At 39.6% G+C, this 20135-nt stretch overlaps 1 protein-coding gene across 2 annotated transcripts; it reads left to right on the forward strand.

Moving 5' to 3' along the window:
* The first annotated feature begins 2482 nt into the window (after positions 1-2482).
* Positions 2483-19075, forward strand: LOC115610352 (glycerol-3-phosphate acyltransferase 3-like). 2 transcript variants are annotated; one of them, XM_030491742.1, is made up of 12 exons: positions 2483-2822; positions 8966-9038; positions 10357-10627; positions 11721-11795; positions 12476-12565; positions 13473-13566; positions 13850-13965; positions 15308-15363; positions 15711-15796; positions 16559-16687; positions 17514-17593; positions 18055-19075. In XM_030491742.1, exons 1-12 carry the CDS (start codon positions 2667-2669, stop codon positions 18167-18169), a joined length of 1341 nt encoding a protein of 446 aa, XP_030347602.1. In that variant the 5' UTR covers positions 2483-2666; the 3' UTR covers positions 18170-19075. The 2 variants fall into 2 exon arrangements, with proteins under 2 accessions (XP_030347602.1, XP_030347601.1); XM_030491741.1 differs by lacking the exons at positions 2483-2822; positions 8966-9038 and having other exon boundaries at positions 10047-10627.
* The last annotated feature ends 1060 nt before the right edge of the window (positions 19076-20135 follow it).

A 20135-nucleotide genomic window follows, 5' to 3' on the forward strand; every position in this document is an offset into this window, starting at 1 on the left:
TACATTTCAGTGGTCCTTTTGAAATAATAATAATTAAAAAAAAAAAATAAAAATCAGTGATTGTGATGGGAACCCAGGACAGACCATAATAAGCTATGCCAACTTTCTGACTGGAAAACAGGAAGCAGTGTTATGAGTTGCCTGGAGAAATAAAGAATTTCCTTTCTTCTTCACATCGCGAGCAAACGCATCACCTTCATACAGGGCAGAGATACATTTCAAGTCCAGATTTACTTCTATAGCAATCCTGAGTGCTTTGGAGTTAAGATGTAGACCTGCTTCAACCATTGTGTCTCAGTTGTTTCCATGCTCATGATTCCAAGAGCAGAAAGATGCTTTATAAACTTTGCCAGCCATTTTTGGCAGAAAATGATCCCAGACCGAACTCCTGGAGTGCTGCTGGAGTGGCAGGGAATGTGGCTTTGTAAGGATTAGACAGGCAGTACGAATGGTAAGGTCTCACAGGATGGAAAACAATTCTCCCTCATTCAGGAGAGGAGCCTCTTCTTTCTCCCCTCAGGGTAGAGTAGTCTGTTTTTCCTTCTCTCCTTTTAAAAAAGATCCCTCTTTTGTGTGCCTGGGCTTATTGCTGAGGCATCCCATTAGGACAGTCACTACACCTTCCTGCTGTGCTTCACTTCACCCACCTTTCCTGCCTCAAATCAGGTCCCAGAAACTACCTCCACCCTCCCGCCTACAAAGTTTTTAGTGCCCAGCTGACACGCATACCAATCCCCTGTGCCGAGGCTGGAGGCAGCTCTTCAGAGATGCGCTGCCTTGGGCCAGAGGGTCAACACCCACTCACCCAGCTTTCTACTGTATGCCACCCTAGGGAACGTGTGTTAGCAGGGCAAGCCACTCGAGGAAGAGACCAGAAATAGGAATGTAAGGAATGTTAGCTAAACACAAATGGGTAAGTAAATCTGTTTCACAATGAAATGCTGTTCCTAGAGAAGCCTAGAACTACAGCCCTTTAGCGAGGCAGATGAGGAATAGTGGGTAATGGTGTGCCTGGCAGCAGTGGTGTAATGGGAGAGAGGGGCTTGTGGTTGCCATTGAGAGAAAGAGCAACGGGAAAGCAGAAAGAATTAAACCAGTGAGGCTTTGTAGAACATAAAGAAGGCTCAGAAAGAGGTCAGCAAGGGTTAGAGAAGGTAAAGTAGGTAAGTAATGAAAAGAAGATTAAAAAGAAAAGTCAGATTGCTGAAGAAGATGTGTAGTTACAAAGACCTGAGGGATGGCCTTCAGCAGCAAATCTGAAGGTACAAAAGCTTCTTGACTCGTATGGCACAAGAAGCAAGTCATGGTATCATCTGAACTTGCAACATGTCGAGAGCCTGCTTGTTGGTGCCTGGGTGCATGGTATAAACTAGAGGACTGAGTGGATGTGCAGCCCATTCTGCTAGCTGTGCTTCTGTTACTGACTGGAGAGTACTGGGTGCTCTTTCTACAGATGATCTTTGTGTCTGGTTTAATTTTTAACGAATCTAGTTTGTGTGTACCAAAGCTGCTCCACAACACAAACTGAGCAGTGATATGGGGATATTTAAAAGGACAGCCCTGGCTTTAGACAGACATGCTAATGTAAGCATGTGCAAAGGTAAGAACTTTCGTGGACCAGCATATCACTATATTGGAAATTATGCCCTAAATGCTCATTCCACCAAGGTTAGTTAATTTATTCTGTGATAAGGTTGTAAATGAGCAGCTGGTTGTCTCCTCTTAGGTTCTAGAGATAGAGTTATTCACCTTTGTTTCTTCTGTGACTCATACAAGGCGGCATGAGAGGGGTCAGTATAAGGGGCTGAATTGTGTCTCTCCTAAAAAAATACTGAATTAAATTATTGGCATTTTATAGGATAGAAGGAGACATCTGCTTAACTATTGTATTTGAATTATGTAATCAAATAGATATAAAGGTGGGTGACTTGTTACTTCACCACAGTGCATTTTGTAACCCTGTAATACAGTTTGGCTAATTTCTTGTAGAGCAGTGGAGGGAACAGGTTTTGTTGTATTGCCAATTCCTGCCTGATGAAATTTGCATCTTGATTACACAGGTGTTATTAAAATAAAATAGTTAATTTAAATATTAAATATTAAAGCTTCAGTTTGGTTCCTTTGGTCAAATACCGAAATGAGGCAGCCATTTTGCCATGAAGTGGAAAGTCTGACTAAATAAGCCACTGATTTGAGCAAATGTCAGTTTGAGAAGTGCTTCACATGTGTTAAATGAGTTTTAGAAGAGAAGATTTTAGGTAGTCTGAAAGCAACACCTACTTGATTCGGTATTGTAATTCACTGGTAGGACGCCTTGTGAAAGCTAGTTGACACATTGACAAGTTACTTTATTGGCAGTATCTTATTACTTAGCATATATTACTTATCATGGTTTTTCTTTCTTCTCCTGTATATTATATCTGACGAGTAAATGCTTATCAATTAAAAAGTGGGTGGAGTTAGGGCGGGACGGGGGTTAGAAATTACATTATCATTGAGACCTTCTGTGGTGTCAGGCTTCAGAGGGCAGCAGCCTTCTCTTAGAGATAGCTTGGGCTCTTAGGATGTTCAAGATTTATTTGTCTCTTGAAGCTTGCTGGATTCTCCACTACAGATGATCTCATATTCTCAGGAAGGCAGCAGGTTGGCATTTTGAAGGGACAAGCATGGAAGAAAATACAGAGGGTCATGGTCTTGCAGAGGGCAAGATTTTGTTTACCTGGATGATTTTGTTTGTGACATTAGTTTTGTTGCCTTCGGTGTTTCGAGTGTCATTGGGGATTTCTCATTTCTATGTGAGAATTCTAATAACAATGTTAGAGGTAAGCTGAGAATTTGGTTTAAAAGGTGTATGTTTGCCTCAGGATATGTTTAATAAAAAATAAAAATCTGTACGTTTGATATAGATGCCATAAAAGTCAGCAGAAAGAATTCCATTAACTTGGATGTTTTGTTTGCAGCTTTGACTTATATGATGGTTCTTTTGAATGGTGTCTTTAATCTAGTTATGTGCTGGGTTATAATATGTACTGGTTTGAGGTTTTCTTGGGTTAAATAGAGATTCCATATTGTATTGCTTCTAGTTCGAGCTGGTTAGAATACTCCATGACAAGTCAAATATAAATAAAAAGGTGTATTAGTTTATGAGAGCTATGTAATAAGAACATGTATTTTAGATGTAGATAAGTTTCAGTGGTTTTATTTGGATTATTTTAATGACATGGTATTAATGAATACTGTTGTAGGTAAGAATACTGACTCTGTGTGTTTGCTTCTTCCAGTTAAAGTCTGAGGGATCCAGCAGTCACAAGTTCTGCTGTGTGATACTTGAGGAATCGATGCAACCTTCTAAAACTGTAATTTTTCTAGAGATGAACAGGTCATTGCTAAGATCCTGATTCTGCTGATATCAGTAGTAGTGTTTTGGAGCTTTTAATAAGCCAGAACTACATTTAATTTTTCAAGTCTGACTTTTCATATCCATCAGTGGCCAAAAGTAGGTGCTGTGAATTCATCATATTGAACAGTGAAGTATTTCCATTTTCCGGTAGATTAACTTTGTCTTTCTGGCATAAACCTGCTTTTTGTGAATATACTTTCCATTTGTGGCAGAAAACTTATTACTGGTATTGTCACTATTATTAAGCTGTCAGAGCCATCTATTTGTGCAGTAGAGCATGTCTGTAACAGTGTGATATATTTAATATGACTGTCTTCCCTTGCCAATTCTGTCCTATTTCTGTCTTATAATTCTTCTTTCTCTCCCTCTCTCTCTCAATACTGATTAAGAGTTCTTGGGCAGGGACTGTCTTCAGCTGTATGAACACCATTTAGCATAGTGTACCTGACTGCTAACTTGAGGTGTTACTTGTTTTTTCAGATACTGATGTTAATGGGAAATGACTGCCTCCAGTGCCTATATGTAATGTTGGCTTTTATATGTAATACTTTTTTCTTTTGTAGATCAGCCAGTGCTATGCTAATTACATTCTTATGGGTGCCCTGATTAAGAGGCTTGTGGCATTTAGAATTGATTTCATCAGGCACTCTCATATCAAACACAAACCTGAGGGGTCGCTGGACAGCTTTGCTGCTGCAGTTGGCAGACATGAAAATAATTCCTGTATTTTTGTTCCTCATGTGCATTTTCCAGCTTTGAAGAGCTTGTGACCCACTCAGTGCGTACTTTACATAGGCAGGTGCTTCTCTTCGGAAAAGCATGTTAAATGTTTTTCTTTCCACAGTTTTTGTAACAAGGTATGAGCATGAGCATTTTGTGTTCACACTGTGGAGGATTAATTTATCAAAAAAAAAAAGTAATTAAGTTAATTGTTACGTAGTCACCTGAGATCTTGCTAATGAGGTAATGCACAAAGACCATCCTTGGTTCCTGTTGTTAGCCTAAATGGTGAAATAAGATGCCTTACCAGATAGCTAGCTCAAAATGCTATGGGCAGATGTGTGGTCATGTATTAGCACACTACTTACTATATTGCAGGAATATTGGTGCTCTAGAAAGTACCAAACAACTGTTTGATGTTCCACCAATAATCCAGCCTTGAGCACTATGTTGGGATTCTCCATTTCATTGCAGTTATTTTAGTCTGTTATGTAGACTAAAAAAATTAGTACAAAAGTTCTCACCTGAGAACACTTTATATTTGCTTCTTAGAGCTGTAAATGACTATGCAAAATGGGAGGCAGATGGAAAACATGTCTTATTTTCCTCATGTTTTGTCAATTTGGAAAAAATGAGAGTAGAAGCTGAAATCAAGGATTTTTAAAATCAAAAGATATTTTTTCAAAGTTGTGTTTTCAAGGAAAGCGTATCTATAGCCATTCTGAATTTGCTAGAAGCTCTAGGTGTTTTAGGATAAAGTCCAAGTTTGCAGATATATTACTAAGCAATGAGTAATGGTGGCATATGATAAGTAATTTTGATTTCCTGTCTTCACTGTTTTAGCAGTGTGAACAGTGACCGGAACAAACATTGGGTAATCTATGTACAGCGATTTTGTAGAGATAGGACAAGGACTAATGGGTTTAAACCTAAACAGGAGAAGTTCAGGTTAGATATAAGGAAGAAGTTCTTTACTATGAGGGTGGTGACGCACTGGCACAGGTTGCCCAAAAAAGTGGTGAATGCTCCATCCCTGCCAGTGTTCAAGGCCAGGTTGGACAGAGCCTTGAGTGACATGGTCTAGTGTGAGGTGTTCCTGCTCATGGCAAGGGGTTGGAACTAGATGATCTTGAGGTCCTTTCCAACCCTAACTATTCTATGATTCTGTGTATGGAAGTTTCATATATTTCTATGTATGAAATCTATGTACCCTTTGCTGCTTCTCCATTGGGGGATCTAGATACTTTTGGTTTTGTTTTTTGTTCTGAGGTTGGTTTTTTTTTGTTTTGGTGGTTGTTTTTTTTTAAGAAACAAACCAAGCTTTTTTACAAAAGCAAGATCTAAGGTTTGAAAAATAGGGGGGTTGTTTTTGTTTGTGAGGTTTTAGGTTTTGTGAGGTTTTTGTGTTTGAGGTTTTTTTCATGTTGTGGCTTTTTGGGGGTTATTTTTCAGGTCATATGGATAGTATGATAGTAGAAGATCTCCAAGACAGTAATTTCTCAATTTCATAATTGCTAGCTTATAATTACTATTATTAACCTTCCTTTATCCATAAAATATTTCTGGAAATGATAACGAAGAATTTGGTTTGGTTTCCGATAGGATTATTCTTTCCTATATGCTTGTAAGCTTTTATTGTGAAATAATGTGTTTTCTCTAAGCTTTGTATTTGCTTGTCTGTAATGGGGTTTGGTGGAAATGACACTACTAGCAAAACTGTGCTAGGGACATGATTCCAGCCCTTTAGCATTGCAGCTGCAAAAGAAAATATATTTGCTAGGATGAAACCTACACCATGATCTCTCAGTCCTGTGGAGAGTCAAGTACACACGTTAAACATCTGTAGCTCTATGTGCCAAGAATCTTCTGGAATTTCATGAGATCTGAGCTTCTGCAGGCAGTTGGAGTATTGTTTCTTGGGAAATACTCACGTGTAGGAAAGACATCAGCCAGTTAATAACTGTGGATTTTCTTTGAACCGATGGCTCGCTTGTACACTGAGGAAGCTAACATGCTGTAAACTCCCACTGGAGCATGGGCAGATGTTGCAGACACTTAAGCTGGTGGAAGAAACTCACTGCTGTGCTTTCATATACATGGTTATCCTGAGCTAGTCACTGCTTCACAACCCAAAGAAATGATACTTGTGCTTTTATCTCAAACGATTGGGATCACTCACTGGATGTTTGGACTTCTTGTGTCCTTATCACTTCAGAAATGGGAGGCAGGAAAGCACAGCACCTGAGTTCTCATTCGGTCAGCAAACTTAGGAATTAAGTTGCTCCATTTAATGCTTAAATTCTGTGTTAGTTGCAACATCTATGTTTTTGTAAGGTATTTAAAACATCCTTTCATTACTGTTTTGCAACAAAGACCAGCATGACAGCTCTGTCTCAATACTGTGCAAAAACAAAGGCGATCGCAAAGCCTTATTTCATTTTTAAAAACAAGTTAAACATACAGATGCCACTAAATGCAGGACAGCATAGAAGCTGCTCTGCTGGGTCAGTGCACGGTTTGACCCAGACAGCCAGCCTGGCTTTGCTAGGCATCAACTCAATTGCTTGATGAAAAGTCTAAGAGCTGGGTCATTGTACGGTCCCATTGCCAGGAATACCCTCCCAGCTGCTTGTAACTTCAGCCCCCAGTGCCAGTTCAGGGATTAGGAGAGTTTTGTGTCCCATGGTGATGTTTATCTGTGTTTTTATGTAACTGCTCCCATTTCAGGTGATCTCTGGCAGTATGTCCTGGACAATGAACTCCATAGCTTAACTGTGTTTTGTGGAAAGATAGTACCTTTTTCTTGCTCATATATTCTACCCAACACTTTCATGTGATGCTCCCCAGTTCTTGTACTAGAAGAGAAAATGTTAACTGTTCCTTATGCACCTGCTTTGTGCCAGTCCAGACTTTGTAGACTTTTGTCATACACTGTCTCAGCCAGCTCTCCTCCAAGCAAACAAGCTCTGTGTAAGCATTCACATGTTGAAAGCTCTTTCTCATCTGCCTTGTCCTCTGCTTGGCTGACTATTTAATTATACACTGCCACTTTCGTTCCACTGTTTCTCTGTGCTACGAAGCAGGACTTTTTACTTGTAAACTTTACAAATTTTTGTTGGTTTTGACTTGTCTTGCTCATTTGAATTAGTTAGCATATATTTGGTGAGCCAGCTTGGTCAGTGATTATCACCCTTTTCTACCTGGGATTCAAAAGCCAGCCTCCTTGATGTATTCCAAATCCTTTGGGACAGTATGAGCAAACTCATATCTGGCAGTGCTTGCCAACGGGCAGGTGTATAATCATGTAGGAGGACCATGATGAGCAAGATTAGAGTGGCAGACAAGAGAATGCAAAGCAGAGAGTAAGGCGAAGGGCTTTATTTGTCAAGCTAGATGATTTTTAGTTTATTCCTCCCTCATGCCATACGACTATCCTAGAGGATACTGGGGAAGGGTTGAGGAACAACAGTGCATTATAAAGAGGTTAGGTTTGCCTCATGTCTGCCTTTACTCTCTTTTGCAACATTCTTGTTCCTGTGCCATATATTCTTTCTTAACTCAACGTGTGGGCTGCTGTTTTCATGACATCCTCTGACTCCCCGATTCTGAATGACTCTCCATGTGTTGCAAAAGAGAGATGGTGTATGAGTTTACCTTTCCTAGGGAATAGTTAGAAATTATAGATAAGGTGAAGATCTGTGGTGTTTGTTTGGTGGTGGGGTTTTTGTGTTTGTTTTTTTTTTAATATGGTGCTGTAATAGATAGTTTGCATGGAGCTTAAAACACCACATCACTGCCTATTCTGCTTACTCTTTTTTTAATTTTCTTTAAAATGGCAGGTGAAAAAAAGTCAGCTGAGAATAACTATAATATCCTATTTATGCCATGATTAAGTGTCCCTTTTTGTTACTGACTTAAACTTCAATAGCTACAGAAGGAGATGGTAGAGAGCATGCAAAACTTGAGGATGGCAAAAAGCTAGCTGATGTTAGCATATGCAGCATGTTGTAATGTGGCGACAACTATTTCAGGTCAAGCTTCATGGTGACTTAAGTGGTTGTGCCTGTCAGTAAGAGGGAATGAACTGTTTGGCAAGAGTTTATCCTGAAACAAACAGATGTATCCTTATCTGCTGTAGGTGGGAAGCCTTAATAGCAGGAATACAGGAATATCTAGTACCCATGAGAGCTACTATTTAAGTCTATATAAGTATGATGAAAATATTCAAAGCTATGAAAACGTCAAAAATTAGGCATATTGGTATATTTGATTTTGCTAATGGAGGAGTTTTATGCTACTCTCCACAGGGAGGAGAAACTTGTTTTGACTCAAAAAGGTAAAAACAGGGAAGGGTGAAAGCTCATTACTAAAACTACTACTTCAGAAATGCTATGGATACGAAATGCTTTCCTCTGTTTTCTGTTAACAGAAACTGCATGAATGCCCTAAAACTGAGGTAATCTTCTTTTATTATTTAAAATTAATTTTTAAATCTGTTTTTTCCAGCATGTCTCTAATGTCATTTCTCAGTTCATTCTGTTGCCTGAAGCTAACTGGGGAAGAGAGAGTTTTGGACCCATGGACCTCAGAGTCTCTTAGGTAGCTCAGTAATTTGTGGGGCCCCAGGAGAAAAACCTACCTGCTTGGGCCAAACCATTTTTCCTGAAAATGGCAAAAGGTAATATATGTAACAAATGAAAGAGGCATGCAGGACAGCCTGCACTGAAAATCTAAGACCTGGCTTCAATAAAAGAGGCTCAGCCAGTTCACCTAAGGTAATTATAGAATGTCTGGAAATGATGAAATGAAAATCATCAACATCTACTTTTCTTGTTTTGGGAACAGTGGGCCACCCTGCAGATTGAGGAGGGAGTAAAAAAGCAGAAGGCGATGGCACTTGAAAATTTAATCTCCACTGGTAAGACCTCTGAATGAAGGTGACACTATTCATCTTGTTAAAAGGCAACTATTTAAAAATCTTACCTAGAAAAGAGTAAACAGAAATATAAATAGCATCTGATGTTTTTTAAGTAAGAAAACTGGAATGGCCAAAATGGAGTTTAATGGGCAAATAACTGCTGAAGTTACAAACCTACAAAAGAGACTTTAAGTATGTTATAAGCAAGGTAATCTGTGAATGATCAAGTCGTCTGAATAAAAGGTGTTCTGAATAAAAGGTGTTAGTGTGGGTATAGAAAGATGTTACTTATAAGCATTTGGGAAGCTATCCTTGTTCTCATGAGTATTTCGTACTTGACTCCATCAACTCGCTCTCTCTACAAGATTAGGAGGAATGAGTATTCTTTGCCTTTGATATTGCTCTGTATGGATTCTCTCTTGCTTCTTGTAACTTCTAGCATGCAAAAAGGCAGAGTCTCTCAAGTAAAGGAACTAATCATCTGACAGAGCATAGTTACAATTTGTGCCCTTATGTAGGCATGGGAATAAAGTCTGAGAGAGTAGTAACTTTTTTCTTCCCAACTACTTTTCCTTTCTTCTTTGACCAACGGGGACTGGGTTAAGTTCTTATAATAATCCTTTTACTTGCAGTGCCATGTTTAGTCACGTAGACTGCTTGGTATGTCAGCTAGTGAATTTTAGGTCTGATGATTTCCTGGATATTGAAGGTTTGACTGAAGTGCAGCTGGAAGAAAGTTTTGTGATTGTGTGGGGGCTAGTATGTTGATTAAGATAAATTAAATGTACACAATGCTTCTGTGTTACACTGTGTATAACTCGGGGAAAATCTAGACACTTAGAAGTTTCTTCATAGTGAAGTGACTCTAAGGGGAAAAAAGATGGGGGAAGAGAGAAGGCTCTGAGGAAAATACGATGAAGGTGTTTATAACTGTACAACTAATCAACAGCAGCAATAACAACAGCTATACAAACACTGCCTGAAGTTGAGTCAAGGAGGGCTCTGCAATCTTGGCAGTGCGCTGTTGACATTTCTAGGTGTGTACGCACGTGTTGTAGGCATTGTGCCCAAGGTTTTATTTGCTCCTTGCTCTGAATGCTTTTTGCCTTTCTTCAATAATTTAGTGGTACTATATGGCCTAGGATTAGAGAAGTAACTTCTGGAATTAAATGCCAGGACATAAATGAGGCAAGACAATGCAATTACAGTGCTTGGAGTAGAAGGAGAGCTATTTCTAAAAAGCACATGCATTTTACTCTTTTTGGAATCCATACTGTCCATTCCACTGTGTGGAAGGAAGGCTCACTTCCTCATGCAGGGATCATCCAGAGAGAAGAAATCTCCATGGAAGAGGAGCTTGCTGGCCAGCGCAGAGGATGCTTCAACCTTGCTGATGTTATGTACTTCTTCAAGAAGGGGTGTGAGGCAGTTGCAGAAGATGAAGTCACCCAGCGGTTCTCCTCTGAGGAGCTGGTGTCCTGGAACCTCCTCAGCAGAACCAATGCTAACTTGCACCATGTCAGCTGGCAACTGACTGTTGTGTGGGTCTTTGGGATCCTAATTCGGTACTGTCTCCTGATGCCTTTTCGGTGAGCCAGATGTAATTCACTGTGATTTGTTTTTCATGTTGCTTTTTACAAAAGATGTGAAATAATATGCTATGGACTAGTGCAGAAAGGAGAACCTGGCATGACTTTGTTTTCTGAGTTGCCATTGAAACTCAAATATCCCTAAAATAAAAAAAGGTGCTGAAGTTGTACATTTCTCATGTTCAGTATGTTAGTAATTAATTTGGTTTTAAAATCCAGATACGTATAGAAATGATCTGGAGATCTTTTTGTTATGTAAAGGAACAACTGTTTCAGCTGAAAAGATCAGTCTCTATATGTATGCTGAACACTTGGGATGTGAAGCAAAGGCAATGTTCAGGGACCACAGGGCAGGATGGAGAGACACCCATATGGAATGTATTAGATTTTCAAACTTTTGAAGTTTTCTATTAAGTAAACCCCAGCCTTTATCATATTGACCAAACGGTTACAAGAATAACAGTTCTTGTAAAGAGCAAGTACTTTTAAAATTTCTTATTCCTTTGGGAGGACAGAATGTTTAAATCATACCGATCAATCACATAGCAGAGCACGTATCCTGCTTAAGTTTATATATGCAGCTTAAGACAACATTTATGTAGAAATGGTTTCATATTGGGTTTGCTCTGACATTAGTAACCAACGTCATTTAATTTTCATGATTATATAGTAGCTTACTGCTTGGAGTGGAAGTATGTTCTGAAATTTCTGGATAGGTTTAAAAAATTGAAATGCAGCATCGTTTTTGGCACTGAGAAGTCTCAACTGCATTAAAGAACACCAGCCGTTACTCACCGTCTTCTTTGAACGCAATGGCTTCTTTACCATGTGAGAGCTTCAGATCAGGGTGTGGTGCTTTTTGGAAGGTAGACTCCAGGCAGCACGAGGTTTTGTTCTCAGTGCGGGATTAATCGAGGGAAAACACGTGCTCGTATTATTCTGTTGGCCTTAGCTGGTTTTTATTGCTATTTAGATGCTATTAATGGCAGAGGGAAGCATTGTGAAATGGATCAAAGCGTTAAAGAAAATATTTTCTTGCTTGCTCTTTCAGTTTTGCTTCTTGGCATTTAAGTAAGATTATTTTCCTTTGTAGCATCTGCTTGGGTATTTTCACCATCCTCTTGCTGCTATCAGCCACTACGGTAGTAGGACAGTTTCCTAATGGGAGGTAGGTGTTTTCTGAGGGCTCTTTCCAGTCCTTTTTTATTTCTTTAAAGATTTTAATTACTGTGTTGGAATATAAATCTGCTTGAGTCCAGAGGATTAATGTGGACTATCATGGGGTGACTTTTTCTCTACTGTAAACTCATAGAGCACTACAAGAGGGAGTATGGCAATGGCATCTGAAAGTGGACATGCAATGGAAGCCACATAGATACTGCTGGAAGCATGTCTTAGAGTGGAAAATAGAGTATGCTCTACTTGAGTCATAATAGGGCAAGTAAATCATCTGTCCTGAGCAATTCTGTATTAGTCCTGTGAGATTGTTATGTCCTGTCAGTGCAAAAAATGCAAATGTGATTCATCAGCTAAATATTTTTCTATTAAATTAATGTTAATGAATGAGTCAATAGTGGTTATGTCCAGAGAAAATCTGTAAAACAAACTCCTGACTGTTATCTTCTCTGCTTTGAATCTTGTGGACTTAGAATAGATTACAGTAGAAGACTGGAACAAGAATATCTTTGATACCTGATAAGCTTCTCCTGCATGGCATTGTTAATGCAATGAATCTTAGTATGGTCTATGTAATCACAGCTATTGGGAATAATTTGTGGAGTTTACATTATGTTGTTCTGTGAATGACTACATAGATGTGGCATTGTATGTTCATTTCATTTCTTTCAGAGTTAAACACTGGCTGGGCAACCAGGTTCAGATGATGTGTGCCACATTAGGTATCCGATGTCTGGCTGGCCTTGTTCATTTCCACAACAGGTGAGTGGTGCCACCCTCCTCTCGTCGGGTTGGTATTGATTTCTTACAGTACTCAATGTCTCAAGTTGCAGAGCGGGATTCTTATTCCATTACTGCACAGATACTCTGATGGTACAACTTGATCCAAGAAGCTATTTGGATCATCAAGACTCTGTCAAGATGTTTGCATGCACTACTGTATTTTCTGTTGTGTATTGGCAGAGTACGTGAAGGCGAATTAACACTGTGTTCTCAATTAAATGTATGCTTACACATTTTTCTCAGTGCTTGCCATCTATGCGTTATAATCACGTGCAAGAACATCACCATAAATATTCAGCTGTTCTGCCAGCCAATTTTTTTGGTAACTAATTCCTCATGCTCCTCCTAAGGCAAGTTATGGATGGTATTTCAGTAAGTTTTTGTAATATCTTGCTTGCTTAGTGATGGAGCTTTATGTAATGGAGGCTTCTGAAATATTTTTTGTGTTTTCGAAAACAAGCAAAACCATGCTCTTTGCTTTTAGAGTTTTAGTGTCCAAATATTCTTTGATATATGCCTCTGAATGTTAATTTATGCAGCTAAAATGCCTGTTCAAACAGTCTCACATTCCCAGCTAAAAGGAAATTGGTTTTGGTGAAAAAACTACTGAGATGTGAAGGGACTCTTGAAAGTGAGGAAAGATGATTTATCTGCTGTAATGAACTGCTGGAAGTATTAACATATATTGTACTAATATTTAGTATTTTAAAATGTTTTGTGTCCTTCCACTTCCTATGGATCTGCAGATAAGCTGTATGCATGAAATGCTTTTGTCAGTGAGAGTCTCAGTTGTGGATGTATGCTCACTGGATGGGTCACCTGATGGGTGTAGCCTGTAGTCTGCAGAATAAACATTAAGTAATTACTTTTATGGTTGTCATTGCAGAGAAAACCGACCGCAGGAAGGTGGCATCTGTGTAGCCAACCACACATCTCCGTTAGATGTTCTAATCCTGGCCAGTGATGGATGCTATTCCCTGGTATGAACAGGAGAGTTGGTAAATATTGGTAATGTTGGTATTCCCATAGATGTAGTGTTGGGTAAGAGGATAAATGTATTGGTGGAAAGAGTAGGATTTGATGGCATTCAAACTTGCATTGTGGGCTGCAAAGTAATAGACACAGGCAAGTGTGTGAACACTTTTGACCAATAAGGTTGGTATAATTTGTGAATGAGCTTAGAAACTGATGCACTTGTGTTCAGAATTTTATCATTTCTGTGTAGTAGTTATGCATAGTAACCAGTTCCTTTTGGGCTTGCAGGTTGGCCAGGCACACGGAGGGCTTATGGGACTTATTCAAAAATCTTGCATGCAAGCCACTCAGCACGTTTTGTTTGAACGCTCAGAAATGAAAGACCGTCATCTGGTGAGGAAAAAGTAAGGTAGTGAGGTGTTTGCTTAATTGTCCTGTCGGGTCTATTAATGGTGAGGTCCAAGCCTGAGCTGAGGCTGTTCTCACCCTGCATCTCCCTTTGGTGGGCAGCTGTAGGTTGTCATCAGTGTAAGGTTTGGAACTGCTCCATCAATGAAGGTGCAGGGTGTAGCAATCATCTACTGAACTTCTCATTGTTTGCGCTGTAACCCCTGCGAACTTCCACATTGCCACAGTTGCCCTGTCTGCCACAGACAGGATTGAGGGATGTCAGGACAGAAATGGGAGTTCTGTCAGTACATCTGCTTCCCAGGTCATGCTACCTTTTTCATCAGCTGTGAACATTGAAGATGGTTATATCTGATGTGAATAAATGGTAAAAGGAGACTGACTGTAGCAAAAAATCCGCAAACCAAACAAAAACCAGGAAAGCAGGGCTACCACCTAGCTGCTAGAAGTTGGCAGGCCATCCTGGAGGAGTGCTGTAATATGTTTGTTTAATGCCTATACTGCTCTCCAGGCCTGCAATATTGATTCTTGGCAGAGACAGCATGGTGGACTTTAAGGACATGAACAGGATTGATGCCATGGCAGTTCTTACATTCTCAGGTGCTCACAGAGACTGTTCTTAGTCATCCTAAATCTTCATGGAGTGCAATGCAGCTAACGTTCAGTAAATGTCTGTGACAGTTTGTCCTTACAAAAATGGAGAAGGTCCCCCCATGCTTTTTTTCTTTTTGATATATGATGTTTTGGTTTTGTTCTTTAATGCAGACTGGAGAGGAACTGCATGCTCTTGAGTCATAGGAGGAAAGACAGGTGTCCTGGAAAATGACAGATTTTGTATGTCAGTAATCTGCTTAGTGGTAATACATTTGCTTTTAAGTGATGCAGCAAATACAGGAAAATAGTGGCCTATTTCCACTATGGGTAGAAAATCATTGGATACATGTAAAACTGATGTTATGAACCTAGAAGGCATGAAAACTTGAAATATGGCACATACGTCAGTCCAAAGAAAAGTTTGACTGTGTTCATAGCTGAAACTTGTCAAAGATAAGGAAGTGATTTTTAGATGCTTCAAGTACCACTGTTCTCTGACTTCATGATAAGTGGGTTAAAATGGTGAAATAAAACTGCATACAGTTTTGTAAAAAACCTACTTTTGCAATTAGTAAGAGAGAACCTTGAGACAAAGGCCTGAAACTAGCATATTTCCTGGCTGAGGCTACTGAATGGCAAAGGGGAATTGGGCAAGAGCTTTTCTTGTCCTAAGTAAGAGGTGTTTAGGTTTTTGGCCAAATACAAATATGAAGCATACACTGAAATTTTATTTTCTCTCCACAGAATTAGAGAACACATTGCAGATAAGGCCAAATTACCCATTTTAATTTTCCCAGAAGGTAGGAAACAACTACATTGATTTTATTGCTCTTCTCACTTTTTGCCACTGAATGCAGTTTATTATACCCAGTCTTTACAAGTGAGGTGTTTGGTTTTAGTCTGTAGAATTAATTAGCTCTTGTGAGATATTAGAAGTCAGATTCTAGTATTTTACAACAGCTTTATGACAGTCTATTTGCTTTCGTGTATGGCATAATGGAATAGAGAACAGGCTCTGGAATTATGTTTCAGAACTAAAGCAAATCCTCTAGGAACTTAAGTCTCTGTAAGGACAGTTTTTAGGATTCATTTGCTGATGCTATTCTTTGAGTGGATTAAACTCTTAATCTGTTTTAATTCTGGCCAGGTACCTGCATAAACAACACATCTGTAATGATGTTTAAGAAGGGGAGCTTTGAGGTAGGAGGGACCATCCATCCGGTAGCAATCAAGGTAACGTATCTGCAGTTTTCCAAACATGGCAGGATTATTTGCAGAAGCTTCTCATGTCAGAGAAGCTGTTCATGTGTAAACCTTAAAAAGGGGTTGTTCTGTGTGAATAAGGTATTGAATAAGCCCTGAGAAAACAGAATCTTTTCATTTGAGCAATGTCTTGCAGTTTAGTGCAGTATGGAAAATGTTTTGCTGAGTATCTTTACAGCTGATTAGGAACAACCTGAAAAGCACAGTTGCAATTGCTGTGCTGAGCGTTCAGCTCTGCCTGTTCTTTCTGTCCTAGGGCTCCTTGCTCTTGTGTGCTCTGGGGATAAAGGCACTTTTCTTGGCACTTCCAAGGCTTTCTGAGTAACCCTAGCTCTAGATACATTAGTTGCTTTTTCTGGAACTATAATGTTGCCGAATCTTATGGAAATTGTTAAAACTGGTGTAAGCGTTATCAAGGAAGCCTTTGTAGTCAGCATATCTGTAGATAACAAGTCTACATTTTTTATAGATCTATCTCGTTATAGTTGAGATGTGTTTCAATGTGTCTGTTATAGTTTGGGGTCTGTACTGCTTGTAGAGGTCAACTTAAAAACTTGTAATGAGCGTTCAAATGTGGAGCTTTACTCTGAATTTACTGCTGCTTTTTGGAGGTGTGATTTGCCCCTGATTTAACAAGTTAAACTGTGACTTTGTGGCCAAAAAAGAGCAGCTTACATGATTGAAACTAAGGTAGCAGATCATGCCCTTTTGCTTATTTTTCTTGTTTTCCAGTATGACCCCCGCTTTGGAGATGCATTCTGGAACAGTACAAAGCATTCCATTGTGACCTATATTTTTAATATGTTCACCAGCTGGGCTATTGTCTGTAATGTGTGGTACCTGCCACCAATGGTCAAAGAGGTACTTATGCTTTTGTATGCTTTGCAAATGCTCCTAAAATGTTGCCTGGGAGGAAGCCTGCATCACTACGTGTGGTGTGTTGGCATTATGTTTGCAAATCTTTACTGAGAACTTAATGGATAAAGGCCAGAAAGCAACACTGTAGTCTGAAAATTAAGTGAGCACAGATTTATGTGGGTTGGTTATCTTCGAGTAAAAACTACTCTTGCAGGTGCCTTCAGACATTTCTGCATCATGCACCCTCTTGCTCCCAAACAGCTTCTTTATTTGGGTGCAGCTGCCTTGCTTTCCTCTGCTCCCAGAGACTGGAAGAGATGTTAAAATGGGCTTTTATGCTGCAGGAGTCCTGTCCCTCAGCCTGGCACAAACCTCCCTTCTTTACTCCACAAGTAATACATAGATTCAGGCCTTCTCCTCACTCCATACAGGGGTGCTTTGGCCTTATGTTCCCACACTACCTCCATCTGCACAGCTTCCTTTCACTTCCTTGTTTCTCAGCCCTGCAGAATATCCAGCTAATCCTTTGCCAGCAGCTTTACCCCACAGCTGAAGTACTGGGAGCAGATGCATCTCCTGTTCTGGCCAGACCTATGACCTCATGCCGTGTGTTGTTTGAGATTGCCCCAGAAAACACAGAGCCTTCCACTTAGTTCTTTTTGGCATCAAATGGTAGCAAACCAGGACCAGCTGGAACTGCCTTGCAGGTCACATTTGGCTTGAGGGCCTGGCATGAACCCAAGTGCCTGCTGTCTGACAAGAAGTATCTATTTAAGTAAGACACAGAGAAATGTTTCTGTTGCAAAGCAAATAATTCATTCTTCTTCAGGAAGAAGAAGATGCTGTTCACTTTGCCAACAGAGTCAAAGCTGTCATTGCTGCTCGGGCAGGAATGTCTGTTCTTCCTTGGTAAGAAGCAACACCTTCAAGGTTGGGTTTAAAGCATTTTTAGGTGTTCTGAAATGTTAGCTTGGAATCCTTTAAAAATTCTTCCAAATTTGCTTTGCTTGCACTGTAGTCCATCACCCTTACTGACTCGGAGTCAGGAAATACTACTTTAGTCCTTGAACAATTCCACTAGGATAAATAGAATAATAAAGTATACAAAGAGAAATGGATCTGACAGGTGAATGTAGCCAGTAGGTACTATTTGATGAAAATGAATGATTTGCCTGTTAAATATGAGGTTAAAGGCAAGGCATGGCTTGTGTTGTGTACGTCTTTACAGTACAAATCATTTAGCATTGTATTGCAAAAGCCAACATTTGGGGTGAAAACTGCTTTGAGTACGTAGTCTAAATATTGTAATGTTTCTCTGCCTTTTTCACCCTGAAGTGAGCTCAAGGCTGTTTCTTTTCTGTATCTTTCAGGGATGGAGGACTGAAAAGGAAAAAGATCAAAGAGTCTTTCAAGGAAGAGCAACAGAAAAAATATTGCAAGTTAGTAATAGAAAATGGATCTGTGGGAAATGGAAATGTTTGTTAAATGGTATTTATTTTATGTCATTTTTTAAATTACTTAATCTCTACCAGAAAATGGGCCTTTTTTTACATTAAACCTGACATGTTCTCTTTCTGTCCCTGTAAGATATTTTGCATATGACACAGCAGGGAAACCATAAAGAGCTAATATTTTGTATTAAACAAAGATATCATTTATGTAAGTAGGAAGATTTACAATATACCAGTAAAATTCTTAGTGATGAGGAATGAGAAGAATCTGCAATAAATTATTATGTTCATTAAACCACCTTTTTAAAATCTTTGCATGATACTGAAGGCTTAAATAGTAACTTCTGAACTTGAAATAAAACACCTCTGTACTTGGATTGGCAGTTTTCCTGTGAGCCACAGTCAGTGTGGTGCTGTAGAGGCAGTTCTCTTGATGTTAGAAGATATTAAGATAATAAGCAGTTCACCAAAATACGTTTTTCAAATTGCAAGTTGAAAAGAAGTGTTGGATGTCAAAGCGAAAGAGGCAGCCACTGACTTTACCCTCCATGTCACAAGACCAGGGATGGAAGCTGTTGCGGAATGGGTGGTTGCCTTATGCCAGTGAACAAGACGTGTTAGAGATACCCTCCCACACAGGAGGTTCAAGAAGGACCCCCTTGCTTTCCCACACAGGAGGTTCAAGAAGGATCCCCTTGCTTTCCAGCTGATCCTCAGGTACTAGAGGGGCTGGGTGCAGCTGGATCCAATCCTAGTCTCAAGCTGGGTCAACGGTTTATGTCTAAAAGGACTGTGTAGTGCTTGCACCTTCTTGTCCAAATTTGTCCCACATGCCAACCAGTTTTACTGTCACGTTACAAGGGGAGTTTCTGATTTTGCTGTATTCCTTCCTGTGTCTGTTTGTATGCATTACACAAATTAAAGAAAATCTGTGACCTGACCTCTGTTATCCTCTGTCGTAATTATTTCTGGATAGTTTGTGCCAAGTGATAGGCTTGGATGGAAGAGAACGAATATTTCAGTGGATCAGGCACTCAAAAAACGAAGCCCAAACTTAAAAAAAAACCCCAGTCTGTCAGTGTAAGTAATGCTTTTCTAGTTTATTAATTTATTAATTTTCTAGCTGTGCAAGCTACACAGAGAAGATGTATCACCATCTTGGAGAAGCCTGCGGCTCTATCTTCTTCAAGAGGACAAACTTCCTCCACTGTTTACCACTTAATGTGTCTGCCCTTCAGGTCCTTACCCAATGGACTTTGCACTTTTAATTGACTGGGTGGCCTTTTCTCCAAATAAAGTACGAGGGCCTTCTGATACGGCTAATCAGTGTAGGGGAGACCTACACTGTAAAGCACAGCCTTGCTTTGTAACTTGGTGCTGCTTGCTAATACCTACATATGATTCATCTAAGTGATGCTAACTGTTGCTGGAGTCCTTAATTGTCTTGAATCCAAATGTCTTTTTCTACAGCTATGTCTTATCTTTGGGAATGTCTGAAATGCTCTTCTCTCTCCAACTTCTGCTGACCTGCTTTACGTTATTGGGAGACCCCTCTTTTTCTTGACTTGTTGTTGTTTTTAAGATGTGTTTCAGTAATTGTACATGTATGTATTACGAGAAATGTGCGCAGTATGCCATCTAGTGGCGTCTAGTTAGGAGTAGCGAACTCTGCCTTGCAGAGTTGCCCTAAATTCCGAGGAACGAATCTTTCATTTCTCTGCCATTTCCAGGAAAACAGGCAAACATAGAAATAACTCTGTATATCCCAAACACAGGATCTTTGATTATCAGTCATGGTGTACCGCCAGAAAAGCATGTGCTTGTTCTAAGTTTCGGCAGCCTGTGTTGTGTGCAGTTTCCCCAGGCTGTCTCTTCCCTATGATAAATCTAAATCAGAAATGCTTCTGTCCTCTAGTTGCTTCAAAATCAGGTAGCCGTCTAATCTCTGAGCTTTTATTTGTATTTTAATATTCAGTAGAGGCAGCAAGCCTGAGATATTC

This window comes from Strigops habroptila, chromosome 7 (genome assembly GCF_004027225.2).
Source record: "Strigops habroptila isolate Jane chromosome 7, bStrHab1.2.pri, whole genome shotgun sequence".
Classification (NCBI taxonomy): Eukaryota; Metazoa; Chordata; class Aves; order Psittaciformes; family Psittacidae; genus Strigops; species Strigops habroptila.

What these genes read in the sequence shown, in the direction of transcription:
- LOC115610352 (XM_030491742.1), top strand. Translation starts at nt 2,667, where the DNA reads ATGGAAGAAAATACAGAGGGTCATGGTCTTGCAGAGGGCAAGATTTTG. An exon ending in TGTCTCCTGATGCCTTTTCG is followed by an intron (nt 10,628 to 11,720) that starts GTGAGCCAGATG and finishes TTTCCTTTGTAG; the next exon opens with CATCTGCTTGGGTATTTTCA. An exon ending in CATTTTAATTTTCCCAGAAG is followed by an intron (nt 15,364 to 15,710) that starts GTAGGAAACAAC and finishes AATTCTGGCCAG; the next exon opens with GTACCTGCATAAACAACACA.